This window comes from Sus scrofa, chromosome 14 (assembly GCF_054392235.1).
Source record: "Sus scrofa isolate SSC_HxYL_T2T_F1_AM1 chromosome 14, Sscrofa_HxYL_maternal_Yorkshire_Landrace_v2.0, whole genome shotgun sequence".
Classification (NCBI taxonomy): Eukaryota; Metazoa; Chordata; class Mammalia; order Artiodactyla; family Suidae; genus Sus; species Sus scrofa.
In genome coordinates, this window is record NC_139396.1 from 151,669,792 (window position 1) to 151,696,469 (window position 26,678).

Genomic DNA, 26,678 nt, shown 5'->3' on the forward strand with positions numbered 1-26,678 from the left:
GAATACACAGTGAGGGACAAGATAGGATCTATTCTGGGCCTGGAGAAAAGCGTAATTACTTGCTGTTGATTAATGCTCACTTAGTAGAAAACAAGCAACCTGAATATGCTAAAAGCCACTTGAGGAAGTGGCAGAAGGAAGTAATCAGTCTGATGAAGGTTTTTTTCCCTAATCAAGCTACTTTTGTACTATAGATGACTGGATAATTTCTCAAATACAGTGTTTTGGAGGGCCTTCCCAACTGGAGTGGAATAAATAAGATTCTCAAAAAAACAGTTGTTAAGGGCGCAACTGAAGTACTCTATTATACATATTTGCAACATAATATCTTACAGCTTTAAAACAAGTATGGTGTCTTACAATTCACAAAATGCTTTCACTTTCATCATTTTGTTTCCAAGAATACTGTAAGGAAGGCATTTATATTGGTGAACATAATAAATTGCAGCAGTAAACCAAGTTTTGAAGTTATACATTCATTCAACAAACTATTATTGGAGTTCCTTTGTGGTGAAGTGGGTTAAGGATCTGGCATTGTCACTGCAGCAGCTCAAGCTGCTGCTCTGCCCAGATTCAGTCCTTGGCCTGAGAACTTCCACATGTGGCAGGTGCAGCCAAAAAAAAAAAGAAAAGAAAAGAAAAACCTGTTATTAACAAACCATTACTATGTTTTCAGCTCTGGAAGTAAGCACGCAATGGGTATGTACAGAGCAGTGAACAAGACAGACTTGGTTCCTGCCTTCTCAGATTTTGCAGTCCAGAGAGAGGAAGATTTAGAACACTCACCAGAAGCTCCATGGAGACAGAGACCCCACTGCAGTCCAGGCCCCCATCATCTCTCCAGGCCTGTCTCTCATCACACACAATGTTTTTCAGCACCTTAAAGAGTCCTATCCTACCTGCAACCCAAGGCACGCCATCATGACACTTGGAAATTCACCACCACCCATTCCTTGCTCTGGCAACAACCTGTTTCTCCTTCACAGTAAAGGTCATTTCTGCCAGGATTCTTCCCTGGCCCCCAGATTAGATACCAAGGCACTGAGCATCAGTAGCATCTGGTCTGCAAGTTCCCATGTGGCATAGTGGGTTAAAGGATCCAGTGGCCTTGCCACAGCTGCAGCGCAGGGTTCGATCCCTGGCCAGGAACTTCCACATCCCTGGCCCAGGAAACTCCATATGCTGCGGGGGTGGCCAGAAATAAAAAGTAAATAAAAACAACATCCTGTCTTGGAACGGACCATACTTCAATGTACTTACGTGCAGACGGTAAGCTCCAAGAAGGGAAGGACCTTATTGGTGTTGCTCACCAGGTGTATCCCCAGCCGCTGGCAGAGCATCTGACAGATAGGATGCTCTCAAAAAGTGCTGGAGAGAGAAATTAATAAATCCTTACATAAACATTTATATAGAACAATTTCCTACTACTACGCTCATGGGGAGGTAACAAGTTTAAAGTCTAAAATGTGTCTTGTTTGAGTCATAGCGCATCTACCCATCTGCATGGAGTGTTCAATTTACCTAAACCTCAACATGCAAATATTAAAGAAGAAACAATAATGTTCTTCACCCAAAGCTCCTAATTGCACTGGTTTTGAACCTCCAGCTGTGCTGAGTACATTTGTGATTTTCTTTTCTTTTTTTTTCCTTTTTGGCCACACCCACGGCATGTGACCAGGGATGGAACCCTTGCCACAGCAGCAACCTGAGCAATGGCAGTGACCACACTGGATCCTTAACCCACTGTGCCACCGGTGAACTCCTCATTCATAATTTTCTGAGGTCAGTGTTCAAAGATATCATGCTTCCTGTTTGTATATATCCCTCCATCCCTTACCCACCACTGGCTGACTCCTGCTAATACTTCAAGCCTCAGCTCAGAGGCTTCCTCTGCAAAGCCTTTCCTGCCAGCCAGGGGCTGACTTAACTACCCTTTGCCTGTGCTCTTTGCTCAGGCCACCTTTAGCTCCGTTATCCAGGCTAACCCTGAGCACTCTGCTGTCCTGGCAACCCTGTCAAGGGGTGGCTGTGTTCCTCTCTAACCACTCTGCCTGGAGATGGGTCAGTGGCCCACTAACTCTTCCTGCTAGTTACTTTCTGAGCTTTCTCCCGCTCTCTCCCTCTCCATCCCTCTCTCTCTCTCTCCTCCCTGAAATTCTGAGTTTCGATGCTCACACCATCAGTCTAGACCACATGTCATTCCTCCACATCGCAGTCTTCTCTCTACAGGCGTCTTCAGATTTCAGGGCATATCCTCTCATTCCTTGACTCTTGGATATGGCGCCCTGTCACTCTCACCAACACTACCTACCATCATGGGCTCTACACCCATGTAAGTGATCATGGTGATACCCTACAGTCTCGACCAGGAGTCGGCACACTTTTTCTGTAAAGGGCCTGATAGTAAATATATTAGGCCTTGCGGGCCAGAGAGCAATGTCTTTAATTCTTGGAGCAACTATTCTTGCTAAAGGGATAACAGGTTGTTGTTGTTTTTTAATATATTTAAAAATGTGAAAAACCTTTCTTGGTGTTCCCATTGTGGTGCAGTGGAAAGAAATCTGACTAGGAACCATGAGGTTGTGGGTTCAATCCTTGGCCTCACTAAGTGGGTTAAGGATCTGGCATTGCCCTGAGCTGTGGTGTAGGTTGCAGGCAGGGTTCAAATCTGGTATTGCTGTGGCTGTGGCTGTAGCTGGGCTGGCGGCTACAGCTTCAATTAGACCCCTAGCCTGGAAACCTCCATATGCCATGGGAAAAAGCAAACAAACAAACAAATAACCATTTTTAGCTCAAGGTTGTATAAGCACAGGCAACAGGTCCAATTTAGCCCACAGGCCATGGTCATTAACCCCCACACTAGACCTTGTCATACTAACTATCCCAGTTCCCAAATCATTTTTTTCCCTCCACGGGGGCCACCCCAGATCCGAGCCCATCTGCGACCTACACCACGACTCTCGGCAATGCTGGATCCTTAACACACTGAGCAATGTCAGGGATGGAACCCATACCTTCATGGATCTTAAGTAGGTTGGTTTCCACTAAGCCACAGTGGGAACTCTGGTTCCTAAATCTTGATGTCAAGCCCCCTTTCTGGCCACCACCTCCTGTGGTTAATTCTACCGTGAGATCCCAACTTGAACAACCCTGCTGCCTGACTGGGAGCTGCAGTCCAGTCATCAGTTGTCCTTCCATTTCGCTGCTGTCATCCCCACGTCCTCCTCACATCTTTAGAGTAATAGTAACATCCCTTCTTCCCAAACTTCCCATCACCCTTCTCGTCTTTATTTTCCACCACAGCATTTATTTATCAGCATCTATCCCCAATACATTCTATGAGTTTATTTCTTTATTGCCTACCCCTCTAGAATATAGGTTTGATGAGGGCATGGATTTTTGTCTGTTTTTTTCCACCTGTTACTCTCTGGCACCAAGAACAATGCCTCACACAGAATAAGCATTCAATACGCATTTATTAAATAAATGACTATTGATGCAAGGCTCTTATATTGTAATTGCTCATCTGCATGGTCTCCTCTGTGACCCTCGAAGTCCCTTGAAAGCAGTGACTGGCCTGTTCATCTTTGTGTATGGATGGTGCCCAGCTCACAGTCACCCCTAGAAAGAGTTTGCTCAGTGTCTGTTTCAGAGCACCATGTTGGTTCCAACTGCACAATAACAAACAAGGTCCAAAACCGCACAGCCTCGCATTCCTAATCACAAAAGTGTCCAACTGGGGTTGGAAATCTTTTAACCAGTGGTAATACCAAGGGCACATGTGGGGTGCCCTGTGCCTATGCCAGACAGTTCTCACTGAATCTTTGGGTCCTGCATATTTAAAGGAGGAACATTGGAATGCAGATTCATCAGTTGAGTGTGTTTTTAGCAGTAACGTGGCCTAGCAATATTTGTTATTTATTGGGAAAAAATGCATCTCACACTCAAGAGTCTTCAATTACTATTCTGCCAGAACTCTGGAAGAAGGGTGAAGGGAAAAAGAGTGGCTTGTTTGTGGAAATTGGCACACATGCTCACACATGCCACTGTTGGCATGCCCTGAAACCCAACTCCTGCTTGGGAATTTAGGAGTTTATGCCCAAAACAACACAAACCAATGACAGCCAAGGAAGCAGAGTGAGTAAGACCCTGTGCATTGTGGTTTAGGGTGTGGTTTGAAAAGAGGCTTCTCTGGGAAATGTGTTAAACATGATTAGAAGGAGCCCTGGAACGTGTGGGCTTTCATCTCGAGTTTGTGGATATTAGACGGTCTTCACATGGACCTCTGCCCTGTGTTATCTGCTGTGTTAGCCCCTCCTCTGAGCACCCTTTCCTGACCACCCGTTCACATAGAAAGACCAGCCTGTTTTAATTCTCAGCAGAGCATCCAGCACTATCTGGGAGTTGTCTTAGTTTTCTTGGTTACTATCAGTCTTACTGTAAACTTTCAAAGGCCATGTTTGTCTTGTCCACCATTGTATCTCCAACTCCTAGAACTTTGCCTGGCACAGGACAGAGATTTCGTAAATGTGTGACGTGTGAAGAAATAAAGCAATGGAGACTGTGGAGGAAGACTTCTAAGATGTCCTCCAAGCCCCCTTCTCTGTTGTATACGCATCTTTTTTTTTTTTTTTTTATTTTGCTTTTGCTTTTGCTTTTGTAGGGCTGCACCCATGGTATATGGAGGTTCCCAGGCTAGGGGTCGAATCGGAGCTACAGCTCCTGGCCTACATCACAGCCGCAGCAATGCCAGATCCAAGCCTCATCTGCGACCTACACCACAGCTCACGGCAACACCAGATTCTTAACCCACTGATTGAGGCCAGGGATTGAACCCGCAGCTTCATGGTTTCTAGTCAGGTTCATTTCCGCTGCACCACGACAGAAACTCCTGTATGCATACTTTTTTTTTTTTTTTTTTTTACTCAAATGAATTTATCACATCTGTAGTTGTATAATGATCATAACAATCTGATTTCACAGGATTTCCATCCCACAGCCCAGGCACATCCCTCACCCCCCCAAATTGTCTCCTCTGGAGACCATAAGTTTTCCAATGTCTGTGAGTCAGCATCTATTCTGCAAAGTTCAGTCTGTACTTTTTTCAGATTCCACATGTCAGTGAAAGCATTTGATGTTGGTGTCTCATTGTATGGCTGACTTCACTTAGCATGATAATTTCTAGGTCCATCCATGTTGCTAAAAATGCCGGTATTTCATTCTTTTTAATGGCTGAGTAATATTCCATTGTGTATATGTACCACATCTTCTTGATCCACTCCTCTGTCAATGAACCTTTAGGTTGTTTCCATGTTTTGGCTATTGTAAATAGTGCTGCAATGAACATTGGAGTACATGTGTCTTTGCAAGTCGTGGTTTTCTCTATGCATCCTTTTTAATACCTGGAACTATAAATATGATGGTGTATCATTCCTGTGATTAGGTTATGTTATATGTTACACTTGACTTTAAGAAAAGGAGACTCTCTGGTGGGCCTAAGTATTCACATGAGCCCTTTAAATCTGGGTCTGGAGGTCAGAGGCAGAGGAGGTAAGAGAATCAAAGCATGAGAGGGTATATGGAGGGAGCCACATGGCAGAACACTGGCATGGCAGCCTCTTGGAGCTGAGAGCAGAACCCCCATCCCCACCCTGGGGCCAACCAGTGAGCAGAGGTCTTGGTCCTACAACTGAATTCTGTCAACAACTTGGATGAACTTAGAAAGGATTGCAACCTGGGAGTTCCTGTCATGGCTCAGCAGTTAACGAACCAGGCCGGTTATCCATAAGGACGTGGGTTCAATCCCTGGCCTTGCTCAGTGGGTTAAGGATCTGACATTGCCATGAGCTATGGTGTGGGTCACAGAGATGCCTCGGATCCTGCGTTGCTGTGGCTGTGGTGTGGGCTGGCAGCTACAGCTCTAATTGGACCTGGGAACCTCCTTATGCCATGGGCGTGGCCCTGAAAGAAAAATAGAGACAAAAGAAACAAAGACAAAAAGAAAGAAAGGAATGCAACCTGGCCATAACCCGGACTTCAGCCTGGCAAAACCCTGATCAGAGATTCAGTCACAGGGGCCTACAGACCTGAGAGCTAAGAAATTTAAGCTAATTGTTTTAAGCTGCCATTTGTGGTAACCTGTTACATAGCAGGAGAAAACTAACACAGAGACCTTAGCAGTTTTCTCTTAATGACTCATAGAGGAAAAAAAAAATCCATTTTTCTTCAAATGATGGAGTCTTTGCAGGAAGTGAAAACTAAAGTACAGGTCAATGGAAAAAAAGGACAAGACTGTGTAAGGTGTAACTACATAAATGTAGACAGTTCAGGCGAGAGCCTCATGAGAGTTGAGACTCTGAGACATGTTACTGAACTCCACATTGGTGTTTTCAGAACTAGGGGTATGTTTGGAATTCCCTGGTGTTGCAGCAGGTTAAGGATCTGACATCACTGCTGTGGCTTGGATGGCTGCTGTGACATGGGTTTGATCCCTGGCTCAGGAACTTCTGCATGCTGCAGGCGTGACCAAAAAAAAAAAAAAAAAAAAAAGAGAGAGAGAGAGAGAGAGAGAGAAAGAGGGGAAAAAAAAAGAATTAGAGGTATGTTTCATTTCCTAGAGAACTAGGATTATAAATACATCAGTGCTTCCTGTGAGCATGCCGGATTTGGAGTCAGTTCTGGCTTCAAATTCCAGCTTTGCTATTTTACTTGACGTTGGGCAAGGAATCGCTCCAAGCCTCAGTTTTCTCATCTGTGGAATAAACAGGATGAGGTTGTTGTGAGGTTTAGATGAGATCCTACATGTGGTCTTGTTAGCATAGTCCCTGACATAAGCTCTCTAGAAATCATTTCCGTGTGTACACATACAAGACAGATAAAATAATCAGCCCTTGAAATATTCATGGCCTCTTTTTGCCCCTTCATGTGCAAACCCATTCTGATGTTGACTAATAAACATTTCCCCTTTTCCTTCCCCATTTTATCCACTTATATTTCATTCAATACATGAAGTAATCGGGAGGACAGCTGGAGAAGTTGGGTGTGAGATTCAAGTAGGAAAGGACTGAAATAAGAGACAGGGAGAATGGAGGCATGGAAAAGGGTGATGGAACAGAAGGAGAGAAGGTGAAGGTAACAAGAAGAATTATTTGGTTTTTTGTTGTTGCCAATGGTTTTTTTTTGTTTTGTTTTTTGTCTTTTTAGGGCCCTACTCATGGTATATGCAGATTCCCAGGCTAGGGGTCCAGTCAGAGCTGTAACTGGTGTCCTGCACCACAGCCACAACAACACAGGATCCAAGCTGCATCTGCGACCTACACCACAGCTCACGGCCACGCCAGATCCTTAACCCACTGAGCAAGGCCAGGGGTCAAACCCACATCCTCGCGGACGCTATTTGGGATTGTTAACCGCTGAGCCACGACAGAAACTCCTGTTGACGTTTTTTTTTTGTTCTTTTAACCACTTTTTAAAAATTGAAATATAATTTACAGTGCAGTGTTTCAGTTATACAGCAAAGTGATTCAGGTATATATATTATATACATAACATATACATTATATATGTATAATCTTCAGATTCTTTTCATTTTATATATATATATACATATATATATATATATATCTTTTTTTTTTTTTTGTCTTTTTAGGGCCACACCCACGGCATATGGAGGTTCCCAGGCTAGGGGTCTAATTGGAGCTGTAGCTGCCATCCTACGCCAGAGCCACAGCAACTCAGGATCTGAGCTGTGTCTGCGACCTACACCACAGCTCACGGCAAGGCCAGAACCTTAGCCCCCTGAGCGAGGCCCACAACCTCATGGTTCCTAGTCAGATTCGTTAACCACTGAGCCATGACGGGAACTCCTCCGTTACATGTTATTACAAGATACTGAATTTAGTTCCCTGTTGTAAGTCCTTGTCGTCTTATATACAGCAGTGTGTGTGTCTTAATCCAAAACTCCTAAGCTATCTCCTCCAGCCCCCACTCCACTCCCTTGCTATCTCCTTTGGGAACCATATGTTTATCTTCTATGTCTGTGAGTTTCTTCGTGTTTTGTAAATAAGTTCATTTATAACGTTTTTTAATATTCTACATATAAGTGACATATAATATTTCTCTTTCTCTTTCCAACCTCACTTAATAGGATAATATCTAGGTCCATCCATTTTGCTGCAAATGGCATTATTTCATTCTTTTTATGGCTGAGCAATCGTCCATTGTGTATATTTGCCACATCTTTATCAACTCGTCTGCTGGTGGACACATACATTGCTTCCTTGTCTTGGCTGTTGTAAATAAGGCTGCTATGAACATTGGGGGCGGGGGGTGCATGTATCTTTTCGTACTAAGAGTTTTCTCTGAATATAGACTCAGGAGTGGGATTGCAGGTTCATATGGTAGCCCTATTTTTAGTTTTTTAAGGAACCTCCATACTGTTCTACATAGTGACTGCACCAATTTACATTCCTACCAACAGTGTAGGTGGGTTCCCTTTGCTCTACATCCTCTCCAGAAATTATTATCTGTAGACTTTTTATTTTTTATTTTTGAATTTTTTTGGTTTATTTGATCTTTGGCCCATGCCCATGGTAGGTGGAAATGACCCCATGACACAGCAGTGACAACGCTAGATCCTTAACACCCTGGGCCACCAGGGAACTCCCAGAATTATTATTATTATTATTTTGCTTTTTAGGGCCAAACCTGCAGCCTAGGGGTTGAATCAGAGCTGCAGCTGCTGGCCTACACCACAGCCACAGCAACGTGGGATCTGAACTGGAGTCTGCAACCTACACCAATAGCTCACGCCACTCCAGATTCTTAACCCACTGAGCAGGGTCAGGAATTGAACCCGCATCCTCATGGATACTAGTTGAGTACCTAACCCACTGAGCCACAATGGGAACTCCCCAGAATTAATTTTAATTTCATTTTTCTTACTAAACTATTTTTTTTAATGCGACACAGTCCAAATCTGGGTTTCTTGGGGCCTAGGATCTACTCAGGCTCCAACATCAGCATCCTGAACCGGAGAACACAAGAAGGATGCATTCCTCTTGGGAATGTTCTGGAAGTCTTGAATAGGGTGGAAACCAGTTAACCATCAGGATAGAGTGTCAGGACAGTTGACTGAACCCCCTTGCAGAGGTGGCTTTCCAATCCCCAAACAGGCCTGGAATCCCTTCAAAGAGCTGCCACCCCAAAGAAGCTCTTGGCTGGCACATGCCTAATCTCTGATTAAATCCAGTCATGGAAACAGATGAAAAGAAGAGGCATTCCTGGACATTGGAATATCTGTGGCAAATGTTGGTGTCCCTTATCGACATGCCCAGGCATTTTGAGCATTTTCCAAATCCACAACAGTGCCAGCGACTTCTTACTCTTTTTTGTGGGGGAGCAAGGAGCCAGCAGGCCATGCAAACCAGATGAAGCCAACCGAGACTGCACCCTTAGAAAAGCCTGCTGGGAGGGTAGGCCCTTGGCTGGTGTCTGGGAACTTGGATGTCAGGAGCACTCCTATGAATTCCAGAATTGATGAGAATGACCATCTGGGCCTAAACTACTCACATACACAATGGGGCTTATGCTGAACACCTGTTTCCTAGTGAGAGTATGGAAGTTTGCTCTGTGCTGGGCGGAAGGTACCTACGTGACCAGCCCTCAATAAAACCCTTGCGTCTCTAAGGAGCTTCCCTGGTTAACAATCTTTCACATGTGCTGCCACAACTTGTCGCTGGAGGAATTAAGTGCATCCTCTGTGACCTCACGAGAGGACTCTTCTTGGAAGCTGGAGCTTACTTTCCTGTGAACATCGCCCCCGTGCCTTTCCCTTTGCGCTGTGGCTTTGTACCCTCCAGCTGTAATGAGTCATAGCCATGAGTACAGCTGTATGCTGAATCCTGTAAGTCCCCCTTACAGGATTACAAGAATCATCAAATCTGGGGGTGGTCTTGGGGACCCCCTACACAAGTCTATTCTTTTATGGGAGGGTAGCATTAGTTTATCATAAAAGAGAGACATGGAAATTATTCACGAGATGAAATATCTCAGAACGTCAGTGGAATGGGCAGCTTCACTGTTTCGGCAGTGATTTATTGCAGTCTACATACTTTTCAAGAATGCCACCATCTCTAAAAAATTAATCCTTTTTGTCTAGAACTACTTTGGTGTCTCCATATTCTGGGAAAATAACTTACATGCTACCTGGTTGAATCTCTCCACTCTGTCCCTTAGAGCCCAATTCCACAGCTACTACCTTTGCTTGGAATACTTTTCCTTGAGATGTTTCTGGAAGCATAAAGTCTCCTTCGGTTACAGTTTTGGCTGCACTCTTTTTAACTAATACTCAGTCAAAGAGATAAAGAGAGAGTTTCCTTGTGGCAGCAGCAGGCTAAGGTTTCTGAGCTGCCACTGCAGCAGAGATGCTGTTGTAGTGTGCGTGGGTTCTATTCCTGGCCCAGAAACTGCCACATGCACATGCGCTACCAAAGAAGAGGGGAGGGGAGAAACTTTCTAAATGCCCAATCTACCATGACTTCAGCTACCCAGTGGTTCATTTATTGATAAGGCTACTCTTATTGATAACATTAGGGTAAATATTTTTCTTGGTCCAACCCTTATTAGGACAGGCACAGAGTTAAGTATGATTAGCTCCATTTGATTACTAAGCAAACAAGCCCAGAGAAGACAGACAATGGTAAGTGAGGTTTCACAGCCACAGAGCTGGGATTAGAACTCAAGTTTGTTTCTACACCCAGCTCCTGCCGCCTGTAACAGTGTAGCAGTCGATCTTATTGCCAAAAGTTGGGATGCCTCCCCTCTCTCCACCCTTTGCTTCTTCCTCTTAACTCTGGAGAACCTGTTTGGCAGGTCTGATGGCGCCTGGAGGTGAAAGGGGAGGGAGGAAGGCGGCGTCAATTCCAGTCATCCTCCCACCATCCCAGAGATAACCTCCCCCCCCCCCCCCCCCCCCCCCCCGCCCCAGCCCCATGTCCCACTCCAGCCAAATCTGGCCACAGCCTGCTTTTCCCCTTTCCTCCCTGTACCCACCACCATCTCCCTCAAATCCTTTGCTTAATGTCTATTCCTCATCATCTACATCCTCGTTTATTTTCGGAATGCCTCCAGAATGTGCCAGAGACTAAGGTGGCACCAATGGGCCTTGGCCACAGGGACTGTCCCTAACCCATTCTTAGAGGAAGTACTTAGAGTGCCTGCTCTGGGTCCCCGCCCATGACCAGGACCAAATGGAAGCAATGCCACGGTTGCTGTCATCCTGTTCCACCTCTGAGACTTTTTGCCTTTTTCCCTTTCTGCAAATTTGGATCTCTACATCTGACATCCCAGAAGTTATATGTTCCCTACCCGCCCCCCCCCCCCTTTTTTGGCCACTCCCTCGGCATATGGAAGTTCCTGGACTAGGGATGGAATCTGAGCTGCAGCTGTGACCTGTGCCAGAGCAGCACCTGATCCTTAACCTGCTGTGACACAGCAGGAATTTCTCCTCTCCCCTGTTCTGTTGTCCCATCTGTTGTAAGGTGGTCAAAGGCAAGAACTCTGCTGTGAGGAGTTCCCTTCGTGGCTCAGCGATTAATGAACCTGGCTATGATCCTTGAGGATGCAGGTTCGATCCCTGGCCTTGCTGAATGGGTTAAGGATCCAGCATTGCCATGAGCTGTGGTGTAGGTCAGAGACTCCTCTCAGATCCCAAGTTGCTGTGGCTGTGATGCAGGCCGGCAGCTGCAGCTCCAGTTCACCCCCTAGCCTGGGAACCTCCATAGGCAGCATGTGCAGCCCTTAAAGAAACAAAACAAAACAAAAAAACCTCTGCTGTGGTTATGTCTGTACCCATCCTCCCAGCCTTTACCCCATGCCACTGTCTGTTTTGCAAATGTTAGCACACTGAGCAAAGGAAATCAACTGTTACTGATTCTTGCTAATTTAATGGAAAATGCTTAGTTTAACCCAAATACTACAGAAAATTATTACGTATTTTGGGCTAAGTATATGTCTTTAAGATTCAGCAAATGACCTTGGTGAAGTAGAAAAGACAGGATATCTAGAATCTTTCGGATTTAACATATTTTCTTTTTTCTTTCTTTTTCGTCTTTTTAGGGCCGCATCTATGACATACAGAGGTTCTCAGGCCAGGGGTCTAATCACAGTTGTAGCCGCAAGCTACACCACAGCTCACGGCAATGCCAATCCTTAACCCACTGAGTGGAGGTCAGGGTTGGAACCTGCATCCTCATGGTACCAATCAGATTCCTTTCTGCTAAGCCACTACGGGAACTCCCAGGACGCCTCTTTTGAGCCAGACTAGAGGGCAGAGGTAGAATGAGGAAATCCTGAGAAGAGTGAAGATTGGAGTGGGCTGAGGAGGAGCCTGATGAAAATCTGGATTAGAAAAATTCAGGAAGGCGAGTGGAGCGGAAGATAGTGCGGAAGAGCGGGGCGGGGCCTGGAGGAGGGAGGCGGAGCGGGAGCCTACGGGGCGGGGCCCGTGGGAGGGTGGGTCCGTTTGGGGGCGGGGCCTGTGAGCCGGGAGCGGCGCGCTGCGGCGGAAGATGGCTGCTGCTGAGGCTACAGACCCGCAGCTGATGCTCGGAGTCGGGCTGATCGGTGAGGACGCAGGCGCCCTGCCCCGCAGGCCCGCACCCAATTCCATCTCCGCCTGGGCCTGCGGCAGCCCTTACTCCCGCGGCCCCCCGCGCGGCCTGCGGTGGGGAGGGCGCGGCCCCCTCCTTATTGGGCCTGGGCTGGCGGCTGCGGGGCCCGGCCTCCTCCGCGCGGGGGCCCGGGCCTGCCTCCCTGGGCCCGAGCTCCCGCACCCTTGGGTGGGGACTGCCTAGAGCCGGCGACGGGGCGGGGGACCCCGGAGGCCTCCTAGGTTCCGGGAAGGAGCTCCTCCTGGACCGGAACGTGGAGGGTGACCCAGCTGCGCAGGCCGGGCCCGGACTAGGCCGAGAGCAGCTTTCGGCCCGAGGGTCTGTGAGGCAGCAGGGTTTGGGTCCCTCCGATCCAGGGGAAGCCACGCGTGACTGCTAGCCTGGCGCCCGGCTGTCTCCGATCATGTGATCGAGCGAGTCAAGACGAGGGAGCCAAGAGCTGGCCCGGGGTGCCTGCGCGTTATGCATGGATTGTCTCCCGTTTAACTCTCACCTCGGCTCCAGGGGGTCTGGATACTGTTTGACGCCCACTTTATGGAGCAGATGGAGGCCCAGGGTGTCATTTGCGCACGAACGCACTCTAGGAAGTGGCCGACCCAGGACTGGGACGCTTGCAGTTTAGCCCCAGATCCCCAGCTCCTACCGGTGGAGAGCACCTGCATCCTATGATGGAGGTCGTGCTCAGCTGTCTACATAATCACATTGGGTGGAATCCCAGTTAATTTTGAGGAATTAATTAATAGGGAAGTGCGTTGGGATCCTTGGGCAGCCCGGAATGTGTGCTGGAGCCGTGTGCAGTGTGGTTCAGGAGTGGGTATTTGAAGCAACCATTCGACTGCAACAGTGAGCACGGGGTTACTTGAATGAACTAATGTGGGTTTCCCGTGTACCACTGTCCCTTGAAAAAGTACTCCCTTGAGATTTGTACATACCCTGAACCCTAGTGCACAAGAACATTGCTTGGATTTAGCAAAATTGATGGAAATGTGAAATGTCGCAGATTATTTTTCATTCTATCAAAGGAGTGCTTTTATCTGGGAACAGCTTCCTGTACTCTTTTCTTTCTTTCTTCCTTTCATTTTTCTTTCTTTCTTTTTTTTTTTTTTAGGGCCGCAACCATGCTGCATATGGAAGTTCCTCCATCTAGGGGTCAAATCAGAGCTGCAGGCACAGCAACTCAGGATTCCAGCCCTGTCTGCGACCTACACCAGATCCTTAGCTCACTGAGCGAGGCCAAGGATTGAACCCTCATCCTCATGGATACTTGTGTTCATTACTGCTGAGCCACAACAGGAACTCCCTCTGTACTCATTTCTTTCTTTCTTTTCTTTTCTTTTCTTTTTTTTGGTCTTTTTGTCTTTTCTAAGGCTGCTCCCTCAACATATGGAGGTTCCCAGGCTAGGGGTCTAATCAGAGCTGTAGCCGACGGCCTACGCCAGAGCCACAGCAATTCGGGATCCGAGCTGCGTCTGCAACCTACACCACAGCTCACGGCAATACCCGATCCTTAATCCACTGAGCAAGGCCAGGGATCGAACCTGAAACCTCGTGGTTCCTAGTCGGATTCCTTTCCACTGCACCATGACGGGAACTCCCCCTTGTACTCATTTCTAATGTGATTTTTAAACTTTCAAAGCAATATCTAAGTGCCCGGGTATCTTTGTCCTTCTTGAAGGTACTCTGAATCAAGTTTGAGTTAAACTCTGACACTCCACCACCCCACCCCACCCGACACAAACTCTTGGCTTGTGGAGGTTCCTGGGCCAGGGTTGGAACCTGTGCCACAGCAGCAACCCAAGCCTCTGCGGTTACAATGACAGATCCTTAATCCACTTTGCCACAAGAGAATTCCTAATCTCTGGCTTTTATCTGGTAACAGTATAGAAAGTGCTGACTTATAATTTCAATTCACTTCTTTTTTGTCTTTTGTCTTTTTAGGGCCACACCGAGGCATATGGAGGTTCCCAGGCTAGGGGTTGAATTGGAGCTGTAGCTACTGGCCTACACCACAGCCACAAACATGCTGGATCCTTAACCCACCGATCGGGGCCAGGGATCGAACCCACATCCTCATGGATACTAGTCAGGTTTGTTAACCACTGAGCCATGACCGGAACTCCTCAGTTCACTTTTAAAATTTTTCCTGCTGACTTGAATTTAAAAGGGATTTGCTTAAAAATAGTGGGTGGGGGCACTCCTGCCCCTTATGAACCAAGGAGGGCTAGGTGTTGAAAATTGCTGAAGCTGAGTGATGGAGATGGCGGAATTCATTTTATCTTTCTCTCTACTTTTTTATATACTTGATATTTTCCATAAGAAATGGTCGTTTTTTTTGGTCCATAGATCAAATGAATTTTTACTGCTTTATGTTCAGTACCTGCTTCTCTAAAGTTTAGACTATTTTTATCTCAAGTTGTTGTTACTAGCAAATTGTTCCTATTTTGTTACTAATGTGTTGACTTTGATGATGAAACTATATATGAGTTTAACCATTATTTTTAAAATTTTAAATATAGAGGGAGTTCCTTCTGTGGCACTGTGGGTTAGCTATCTGGCTTGTCTCTGTAGAGGTGCAGGTTTGTTCCTTGGCCTGGCCTGGCCTGGCGCAGTGGGTAAGGATCTGGTGTTGCCGGAGCTTTGGTGTAGATTGCAGTTTTAGCTCGAATTCATGGTATGATTTGACAGCGATTTCACCATTGTCTTTTTTTAATTTTTTTAATTTTTCTGGCTGCACCCACGGCGTATGGAAGTGTCTGGGCCAGGGATTGAATCTGAGCCACAGCTTCGACCTAAGCCACTCTGTGCTGGGCTGGATATCGAAACTGTGCCTCCACAGCACCACAAGCTGCTGCAGTCAGATTCTTAATCCACTGCACCACAGTGGGAACTCCAGTTTCACCATTTTCTTAATCTCTAGTTTTCTTTTCTTTTTACTTTTTCGTCCTTTTTAGGGCCATACCCAGGGCATATGGACGTTCCCAGGCTAGGGTCGAATTAGAGATGGAGCTGTTGGCCTACACCACAGCCAGAGCAACACTAGATCTAAGCCGCGTCTGCAACCTACACGACAGCTCTTGGCAACACCAGATCCTTAACTCACTGAGCGAGGCCAGGGATTGAACCTATGTCCTCATGGGTCCTAGTCAGATTCATTACTGCTGAGCTAAACGGGAACTCCCCCAGCTTTGTTTTCAACAAACGCTTTCTTTGTATTTATTAAAGAACATTTCAACTAGACCAAATATAAAATGATTACAAGTTGATGAGAATTTGTGTGGGAGGCGATAGGGAAAACCTCACTAAAACTTCTAAGGCGACATTTTCCTCATGATCTGTTAGAAACGCTTTTTACTCAGTTGGCCTAATACTCAAGATCAGGAGAGCTAGATAATGTCACCGGGACAGGTAGGTGAGAATTTGGAGTGTCACATGCGCTGGGTTGCTTTGTAAAACGGGTTGTTAAAACTGATTCCACGAAGTGCTTCTGAGTCACCAATCAATTCACTTCCTTGCTGCTGTTTGACATTCTCACAGTGACCATCTTTCCACCGTAGAAAAGGACACAAATGGAGAAGTTCTGTGGGTGTGGTGTTATCCTTCCACGACAGCTACTTTAAGGAATCTGCTGCTGCGAAAATGCTGCCTTACAGATGAAAACAGACTTCTCCATCCCTTTGTCTATGGTCAGTACAGAAGAACCTGGTTTTATATCACAACAGTGGAAGTGCCAGATGCTTCCGTTTTGAAAAAGGTATGTATGAAAGTCAAAAAGCCAAAAATATTTTAAGTGATATAAGATTATTCTAATAACCTTTTGCTTTAGACTTCATGATTCAGAGATGCTTTGGGAAAATATGACATATATGACTTTCTTTGGAAATGTTGTCTCTCACATTTCACTCTCATTCATTTCATATTTCTTGGTGTATATTATATGACTAACCTGTGGTTGGTGTAGAAAATAGAAGCCTTTCCCAGGTTATACTTGGATGGAGTAGAAATGCAGAAGTAGTTTCATAGCTTTGACTCTGATTAAAGGTGGGAAGAAATATTTCTCCTTAATTAAAAGCTATTTTATTTTAGTCTTTTTTTTTTTTTTTTTTTTTTTGTCTTTTTGCCTTTTCTAGGGCCACTCCCATGGCATATGGAGTTTCCCAGGCTAGGGGTCTAATCAGAGCTATAGCCACCCGGCCTACTCCAGCGCCACAGCAACTTGGTATCTGAGCCACGTCAGCAACCTACACCACAGCTCATGGCAACGCTGGATCCTTAACCCACTGAGCAAGGCCAGGGATTGAACCTGAAACCTCATGGTTCCTAGCTGGATTCGTTAACCACTGCGCCACAACAGGAACTCCTTATTCTTTGTCTTTTTAGAGCCACTCCTGCAGCATATGGAAGTTCCCAAGCTAGGGGTCAAATCAGAGCTACAGCTGCTGGCCTATACCACGGCCACAGCAACTCGAATCTGAGCCGTGTCTTCAACCTACACCACACTTCATGGCAATACTGGATCCTTAACCCACTGAGCGAGACCAGGGATTGAACCTGCAATCTCATGGTTCCTAGTTGGATTCATTTCTGCTGTGCCATGGCTGGAACTCCTAAAAACTTATTTTATTTTATTTTATTTGTTTGGTCTTTTTGCCTTTTCTAGGGCCGCTCCCTCGGCATATGGAGGGTCTAATCCCAGGCTAGGGGTCTAATCGGAGCTGTAGCTGCCAGCCTACACCACAGCAACATCAGATCTGAGCTGTTTCTGTAACCTACACCACAGCTCATAGGCAACGCCGGATTGTTAACCCACTGAGCAAGGCCAGGGATCGAACCTGCAACCTCATGGTTCTTAGTCGGGTTCGTTAACCACTGTACTACGACGGGAACTCCCTAAAAACTATTTTAAAGCACATAATTATTCTACCTAAGAAGACTTTTTCATTTGTTTATAGATCACATGTTAGGAATAGAGAAGATAGGAGTTCTTCAGTGGTGCAGCAGATTAAAGATCTGGTGTTGTCACTGCTGTGGCTCTGGTTTCTGCTACAGTCAGGTTCAGTCCTTGGCTTGGGGAGTTCCCACTGTGGTGAAAGGAGATTGGTGGAATCTTGGGAATGCTGAGATGCACATTCAATCCCCAGCCCAGCATAGTGGGTTAAGGATCCAGTGTTGCCATAGCTGTGGCCTGGATCTGATCCCTGGCTTGGAAACTCCTGGGAACTTTTTTTTTTCCTGCTTTTTAGGGCCAAACCTGGGGCATAGGGAAGTTCCCAGGCTAGTAGTCGAATTGGAGCTGCTGCAGCTGCTGGCCTACACCACAGCAATGGCAGCACCAGATCTGAGCCTTGTCTGTGACCTGCACCACAGCTCATGGCAATGTTGAATCCTTAACCCATTGACTAAGGCCAGGGATCGAACCCACATCCTCATGGATACTGTTTGGGTTCATTACTGCTGAGCCGTAACAGGAACTCCTCTTGGGAACTTTTGAATGCCTCTGGCCCAGCCAAAAATAAATAAAGAAATAATAGGAATAGAGAGGATAATCGAGGAAATTCATGTGTTTGGTAGACGTTGTGTCATATTAAACACACATCGCTTAGTATGAACACTCTCGGGGCTGAAAACCAGTAAGCACGTGGCCTCATGGAATTTCCTAATCCCACATAGCCAGCAGGTTTTCTTCAGAGAAAAGAATATTGGAAAGAACTGGCTGAGTTCTCTGCTAATTTCTGGGTAGAGACTTCTTTTACTTTTTCAAGGCTAACTTTATAGCCAATCACCAGATAGTGTGACGCATGTCCAAGGTACCTGTTTAAATGTAAGGAATTACATTTAAAATAGCAGGAAGGCAAGAGTTTAGAAACTGTAATAAGTTTAAGACAAAACAGAGATGAATAATTAGAAAATTGTTAAGAAAAACTCATTAATGGAAATAAGAGGTATATGATTATTAGAAATTTGTATGTATAATAATAGATCCATATAAATAAATAAAGGTTTATTATAACAATGCGCTTTAGCTTATATAGCACTCTACAGAGAATTGACTATTTTGGAAACTGGAAGTTTTTTTTTTTTTTTCTTTTTAGGGCCAAACCTGGGGCATGTGGAAGTTCCCAGGCTAAGGGTCGAATCTTAGCTATAGCTGCCGGCCTACACCACAACCACAGTAATGCCAGATCTGAGCTGCATCTGCAAGCTACACAGCTCACAGCAATGCCAGATCCTGAACCCACTGAGCGAGGCCAGGGATTGAACCTGTGTTCTCATGGATACTAGTCAGATTCATTTCCTCTGAGCCACGACGGGACTCCCTGTATGATTTTTACTGTATGAATTCTACTGAAACTTTTTTGTTGTTTTTGTTATTTTTGTTGTTTTCCATCCCTCTATTTTATTAAAGAAAAATAGTCACTGAGTAATAGATCTAATATAGCATTCCTAGTTCTGCTTTGGTGAGGGAAAGGGGCTTTAAGTAAAAACTCTCATTTTTAATATTTGATATATTTTTATGTTTTTGAGAAAAAATTAATTCTAACTCTAAAAGCATTACATTCTTATGTAGGGAACTAAATTTGTATGTATATATATAAGTAGTTTTTAGCGTGTGTATATACACATGTGAAGAACCACTGAGGGCTTGTTACATCTTGGTCTTGTAATGCTGGTATGTTTGTACGGTAGGCTTGTTAGAATATAGTAATAAAGATTAATTCTATGAAAGTGTCTTTAAAGAGTGTACTTTTTTTGTTTGTTTTGGACAGGTGACTCATTTTTCTATTGTTCTGACCGCCAAAGATTTTAATCCAGAGAAATATGCCGCCTTCACTAGGATATTGTGTAGGTCTGTATGAAAACTGTATTAAACGCTAATATACAAAAATGAAGATCTTACTCAATAGTTGCGTAGTAGATTTCCACACTGAGGAAGCATATTTCAGCCTTCCCTTTCCCCCAGCTTGATCTTTCCTGGCCCTTTGGACACTGTTTTATAAAGAGGAACTTTGTCTTCTGTTTCCATGATTCTGTTCCTCTTATTAGGAAGATGGCAGAGGGGAGGAGAAAAAGCAGTTTGCACAGCTATTGTTTCTGGCTCTCTTGAGTCACTTTCAGTCTCTTGTTTCTCTTACTTCCAATCTGGAGCTTTCTTTAAGATGGAAGTAGTGAGCTGGTTTATTTGCATTAAGATCTCTGTGTGGGAGTCATTTTGGGGAAAGTTAATGGCATTTTGAATTATGTTAAAGCACAGGAAAATATTTCGTAGCTAGAATGCTGAGGAGCTGAGAAACTGATTAATTGGTTAATCGTGATTCAAGTGGATGCCTTCAGTTTTATCCCAGCTGTTGAAAACATTTATCTAAAATGTACCAGTCTACTTTTTGCCTTGATTAGTATATCTCATGGAATTAATGAAATCTTATATGCTAGAGACACTGGCTTTTTCTTTAATCAAGGCTTTTGCAGGGTTTTGGGTTCTGTTTTGGTTTTTTTCTAATATTATCACTAGATAAAATCATAACTAGGTGTTCTGTATTACCCTCAGCCTTCAGGTTTATGCCTAATAAGTAGGTTTTTTTAGAGAGGATAAAGGGAGTATGTTTTTGTTTTTCTCACTGTAAGCCTGCTAAATGGTTGCCTTTTGCCATTTTTATGTATGTTCACACACACACACATACACGCACACACAGTAGGAATACTGTTCCATGACCTAAGGTTGTTTTTTTTTTTTTTTTTTTTTTTTTTTTTGGAGGGCTGCATCTGTGGCATATGGAAGTTCCCAGGCTAGCGGTCGAATTGGAGATGTAGCTGCCAGCCTACGCCACAGCCATAGCAACACCAGATCTGAGCTGTGTCTTCAGCCTACACTACAGCTGATGGCAACACCAGATCCTTAACCCACTGAGGGTGGCCAGGGATCGAACCTGCATCCTCATGGACACTAGTCTAATTCGTAACCCGCTGAGCCTCAATGGGAATGCTCCTAAGGTTTTACGTTGGGTTGTATTTTGACAAAATGAAGTTTTACTTTTTTTGCAGTCAGCAATGATAAGAAAGACTTCTTGGTCTCAATGAGATAAATTGCAGGCGTGTGGCTCACTGTGGAATGTAAACAGGTGTCTGCAAATACGGCACTGACACCGGGGGGTTATTATTGTTAGAAGGGGTGCTCTCCAGAAGCCATGAATTAAAAACACTGCCAAGATGTTTTTGAACAAACATTGGACCCCCATTTCCTTTGGTTGAGTCAGGGTGAGGTAATTCACTGGGACCCAGAAGGCAAGGCTGCTTTGATACCACTTCCTGCCCAGGAGGAGGCCCAAAAGGTTTCTTAGCTGTGCAATGCCGTGGCATTGTCACATTCTGGATTTGCTTCTCTTGTCAGTTACAAGAGAAATGAGGACTCAAGCTATTGCTGGCCACCCCTTTGTCCCCACACGTTACCAGACTGGACTACTTGCTCTAGCACGTGTCCACACCCACGTGATCCTGTGCACACCTGCTCACTTCCATGAACACATGTGCCTGTTCACACACACAGAGACACTTTTTTTCTTTTCTTTTTAACTTTTCCTTTATTTTTTATTTTATCGTATATTTATTGAAGGATAGTTGATTTACAGTGTTGAGTTAGTTATGTAAATACTTTTTGACGGTGCTGAGGCGCTCCCTTTCATCAGCGCGCTGTTCGCAGTGGCCACGGAAGCCGGCCTGGAGGGTTCATTCCCCCTGTGAGATCCGGGTCCACTACCATGAACCCCTTTTATAATTAAAAAAATTTTGTTTTGTTTTTGTTTGGTTTGGTTTTTGTTTTTCTGTCCATGCCCACAGCATGTGGAAGTTCCTGAGCCAGTGATCAAACCTGTACCACAGCAGCAGTCTGAGCCACTGCAGTGACAACACCAAATCCTTAACCCACTGCACCACAAGAGAACTACAAATTTAAAATTTTTTAGGAGTTCCCAGCGTGGCTTAGTGGAAACGAATCCAACTAGTACCTGTGAGGTTGCACGTTTGATTCCCTGGCCTCGATTAGTGGGTCAGGCATCTAGCATTGCCTTAGCTGTGGTGCAGGTTGCAGATGTGGCTTGGATTCCACATTGCTGTGGCTGTGGTTGGTGCAGACCAGCAGCTGCAGCTCTGATTCTACCCCTAGCCTGGGAACTTCCATACACTGGGGATGCGGCCCTAAAAAGCAAAGAAAAATTTTTTTTGTCTGCACTTGTGGCATGCGGAAGTTCCTAGGCTAGGGATCAAACTGGCACCACAGCAGAGCCTGAGTCACAGCAGTGACAACAAGAGATCCTTATTCCAATGAGCTACCAGGGAACTCTGTATTTTACGTATATGATCGTTTACCATATTCACTGTTCTCTTCCCCCCTGATTTGTGCATTGAAATAATTTTCAAGCACTGATGAGTGACAACATTTAGTAAGCAGTTAAAATAATTACATTTTTTTTACTTAATCTACAATAAATATACTTTTCAAGCGATCTGTCTTAAACAGTGATTTTGATTCCACCTCAGTGTTCTATCCCTTCAGCTACTAAAATGCCCCAGTAGACCCAGTCCTGCTTCTCCAGCAGAATTTAGATTAAGTTACTCACAGGAAGAGATTTCAGGGGAAGGCACTGATTTCACACGTGAGCTATAAATGTGGCTAGTTTCCTGTCAGCATTTTCTGGAAGTTTTCACTTGTCGGTCGGATGTATCTGATGTGCATTTCTCACCATGAACTTGCTTAAAGGAGTTTGATTTCTTTCTTTTTTTTTTTTATTATCTAAATATAGCTACCTCTGCAAACTTTGGTAATAAATATAGGTTCTACACCTAATTACTACTGTCTCTGTGAACAAGGCATAAAGCTCCTTTCTTGTCAAAGGAGATCCCAGCAATAAAACAGTTTTTATGACTAACAACACCATTTATGAATGTAAGACACAAAAAGAGATAAGGATATAATATTCTTGAGAACAATGGGGCCTCAGAAAGTCCATAGCTGGAGTTCCCCTCGTGGTGTAGCAGAGACAAATCTGACTAGGAACCATGAGGTTGCGGGTTCGATCCCTGGCCTCACTCAGTGGGCTGGGATCTGGCGTTGCTGTGAGCTGTGGTGTAGGTCACAGACATGGCTCGGATCTGGCGTCACTGTGGCTGTGGCTATAGGCCGGCAGCTGTAGCTCCGATTCGACCCCTAGCCTGGGAACCTCCATATGCCATGGGTGCAGCCCTTAAAAAAAAAAAGCAAAAAAACCAAAGTCCATAGTTCATTCTCCTGCCAGAGTGGACCACAGTAGACCTCCTCAGATGTAACAAGAGAGCTGACTTCAAAGAATTGTTGACAGTTTGGAGTTCCTGTCGTGGCTCAGTGTTTAATGAACCCAACTAGTATCGATGAGGACATGGGTTCCATCTCCGGCCTTGCTCAGTGAGTTAAGGATCCGGCGTTGCTGTGAGCTGTGGTGTAGGTTGCAGACGCAGCTTGGATCCTGCGTTGCTTCAGCTGTGGTATAGGCCAGTGGCTACAACTCCGATTCCACCCCTAAAAAAAAAAAAAAAAAGAATTGATGATGGTTTGTCAAGTGGTGGTTTTGGGTTTTTTTAAAATACATTTTCAAATTATAGAAGTAATAATTGTCAGGAAGATTCAGGCATTCAGAAGTGTATTAGCAAATTGACTTAGATTCTCTAGGAAGTACCCGTGCCTAGCCTTGGTTCATTTTTCCAGGTGGGTCATGCTAAGTAGAATCATGATTGATTTTTGTCCTTTCTCACAGAATGTACCTGAAACACGGGAGCCCAGTTAAAATGATGGAGAGTTACATCGCTGTTCTCACGAAGGGGATTTGCCAAAGTGAAGAAAATGGCTCTTTCCTTAGCAAGGACTTTGATGCCCGAAAAGCATACCTTGCAGGCTCCATCAAAGGTAAAAAGAAAAAAAAGAGGAAGAAAGAAAACAAGCAAAAACCCATCCCAGCAAACAAAATCCCCAAGCCAAGGACAGTCTCTCATCTTTTCATCTCTGCTATATTTGTTTCCGCCACAGGAGGGTAGCTCAGCTCCTACGTTTCCTTGTGTGGGTCAAGCTCTGCCAGGAAGGCAGACTTCTGTGGCGTCCCTTTCCATTCCACCTGCTAACATACAAAGGTTTTTTCACCCGTGAGCTGCAATTCACAGCTCAAGGTCTCCACGGACCGCCATCCTTTTCCCTCCCTTGGGTCTCAGGGAGGGACCCCTTCCATCCGGAGAGCCCAAGCCCTGCCCCAGAGCGCCCCGTCTAACTCCCCGCCTCTCTGCACACTGGAAAGTCCTGTCCAGGGCTTAGGCATGACGTCAGGGTCCTTAAAAGGGAGGCGGAGGGAACTCCAAGGCCGATACTGGCCTCCATTCTCATCTTCCCACAGTGCCTGTCTTTGCCGTTGATCCTGCTGTTTGGTATGGTTTCTGAGCCTTCCTCTTGACGTGTTAGGTGTTTGTCCAGCTGTCCCTCAAGGACTTACGTGTGTGGATTGGAGGGAGGGTCAGTGAACATTTTCTAAAACTTAGGCTTTCATGACACTGAAAATGGTGGTTCCCTTCATATAAGTCTACATTCCTGTGAGTCTGGCTTCATCTCTGCAGCCAGCCTACAGTCCCTTAGCGGGGGCAGGTGTAGCTACTGTACTAATACACACCCTGGGGGCAGGTGGATGGATTGCTATGCCCACCCACTAGAAAAGGTGCTTCTGTACGTACAACATTTACCTAAACGTGTTCTCTGTATTAAAAATAATTTTGCAGAGCTTTCTTATGGCACAGTGGGTTAAGGATCTGGCATTGTCACTGTAGTGGCTTGGGTCACTGCCGTGGTGCGGGTTCCATTCCTGGCTCAGGAACTTCCACATGTCACAGGCATGGCCAAAAAATCAAATAAATAAATAAATAAATAAATAAATAAGAAAGATCCAATTAAAGAATAATTTTGCATTTATATGATTATAATTATTTCTGATAAAAACTTAATTTCCTTATATAATATTTAATACAGTGACATTATAATTTATTTTGTTTTAAGACATTGTATCTCAGTTTGGAATGGAAACTGTTATCTTACACACAGCACTGATGCTAAAGAAAAGGATTGTCGTCTATCACCCCAAAATAGAAGCTGTCCAGGAGTTTACCAGGTATGATCTCTTATCACTAAAAAGTGTAAACTTTGTTGGCATCCATTTCGGGGCCCTGTGTGTTACTGTGTCGCCTGTTCCTTTGCACATTGGTAGGGATAGAATGTGTTAGGCTGAGGGTGAAATTTTGGTCTTTGTACAAAAACAAAGTAGTTCACAAGTTTGGCTGGAATTTTAAATATGAAATGCAAGACTTCAAAAAAGTCTCTTGCAAAATTCCCACTGTGGCCCAGCGGGTAAGGAATCTGACTAGTATCCATGAGGATGTGGGTTCGATCCCTGGCCTCACTCAGTAGGTCAAGGAAGGATCTGGTGTTGCTACAACCTGCGGCACATATTGCAGATGCGGCTCAGATCCTGCGTTGCTGTGGCTGTGGCGCAGGCCGGTAGCTGCAGCTCTAATTTGACCCACCGCTAGTCTGGGAACCTCCATATGTGGCAGGTTTAGCCCTAAAAAGAACAAAAAGAAAGTTTCATGCTTTCTGGGGCCACTTTGGATTCTCCCATCAGACTCCCTCTGTGGTGATCTGCAGAGTGGGGTGTTTGTAGGAACACTTTAGAAATGTCACTCCTTGCCATCTTGGAGATCTTTTGAAACTTTACCTGGAGTTTTTTGTGGCCAATCTTGACCCCAAAAGTGGTATTTCAAACATTGCATTACTTTGAAGCCTGGAGGTGTTAACATGTTTAGGATTTGTTCTCCCCTCTGCCTCTGGTAGGCAGTTTCTGCCCCCAGCAGAGGGAGAAGGGCAGGCTGAGTCTTGGGTGCAGGTCAGTCACTATCTGCATTCTCACCTTGACCCCCAGGACTCTCCCTGCCCTGGTGTGGCATCGACAGGACTGGACCATCCTTCACTCCTATGTGCACCTGGACGCCGATGAGCTGGAAGCCCTGCAGATGTGTCCAGGTAGACAGCATGTTCCAGGGGAGGCGAGGAAAGGCTTTAACCTGGTGGTGGTTTGTTTGTGTTTGTTTTTTGCTGGTGGAATTTTTTTTTTTTTGTCTTTTTGTCTTTTTGTCTTTTTCTATGGCCACACTCACAACATATGGAGATTCCCAGGCTAGGGATCTAATTGGAGCTGTAGCTGCCAGCCTATGCCAGAGCCACAGCAACACAGGATCCAAGATGAGTCTGTGACGGCAAAGCTGGATCCCCAACCCACTGAGCAAGGCCAGGGATCGAACCCACAACCTCATGGTTCCTAGTCAGATTCATTAACCACTGAGCCACAACGGGAACTCCAGGTGGAATTTTTTGTGTGTGAATGCATTCCTATGGGGATTATTTAGCATTTATCATTTCTTTGCTAACTGCCACCAGTTGTTTATCACTTAAATTTTTTAAAATTTTATTTTTATTATAGTTGATTTACAGTGTTGTGTCATTTTCTACTGTACAGCATCATGACCCAGTCATACTGTCATACTTTTTCTCATACTATCTTCCATCATGTTCTATCCCAAGAGATTATATATAGTTCTCTGTGCTATGCAGTAGGACCTCATTGCTTATGCATTCTAAATGTAATACTTTGCATCTACCAACCCCAAACTCCCAGTCCATCCCACTCCCTCCTTCTCCCCCTCTGCAACCACAAGTCTATTCTCTATGTCTCTGAGTATGTTTCATAAATAGGTTAATTTATGCCATATTTTAGATTCTACATATAAGTGATATCATATGGTATTTGTGTTTCTCTTTCTGACTGACTTCACTAAGTATAAGAATCTTTAATTGCATCCATGATGCTGCAAATGGCATTATTTTGTCCTTTTTTGTGGCTGAGTAGTATTCCATTGTATATATGTACCATATCTTTTTTTTTTAATTTATTTTTT

At 44.9% G+C, this 26,678-nt stretch overlaps 2 protein-coding genes across 17 annotated transcripts in view; one reads left to right on the forward strand and one right to left on the reverse strand.

The window, feature by feature from the left end:
• Positions 1-26,678, forward strand: part of DENND10 (DENN domain containing 10) — a 40,896-nt gene that overhangs the window by 3,617 nt on the left and 10,601 nt on the right. Inside the window, exons 2-7 of one of the 15 annotated variants that reach the window (XM_084995714.1) lie at positions 677-1,782; positions 16,226-16,422; positions 19,436-19,515; positions 23,450-23,598; positions 24,727-24,838; positions 25,646-25,746. In XM_084995714.1, the coding sequence (XP_084851840.1) occupies positions 23,451-23,598; positions 24,727-24,838; positions 25,646-25,746 (361 nt within the window). In that variant the 5' untranslated portion in view covers positions 677-1,782; positions 16,226-16,422; positions 19,436-19,515; position 23,450. Of the gene's footprint in view, positions 1-676; positions 1,783-12,540; positions 12,625-16,205; positions 16,423-19,435; positions 19,516-23,449; positions 23,599-24,726; positions 24,839-25,645; positions 26,398-26,678 lie in introns of those variants that run through there. The other 14 variants (XM_005671503.4, XM_084995712.1, XR_014827029.1 and 11 more) reach the window with 14 other exon arrangements.
• The window catches only part of SFXN4 (sideroflexin 4), a 45,197-nt gene continuing 39,735 nt past the window's right edge, over positions 21,217-26,678 (reverse strand). Inside the window, exons 15-16 of one of the 2 annotated variants that reach the window (XR_014827040.1) lie at positions 23,059-23,214; positions 21,448-22,709 (exon numbers count right to left, since the gene is read on the reverse strand). The gene's annotated coding sequence lies outside the window, so the exon portion shown is untranslated. Of the gene's footprint in view, positions 23,215-26,678 lie in introns of both variants that reach the window. The other variant, XM_084995743.1, reaches the window with a different exon arrangement.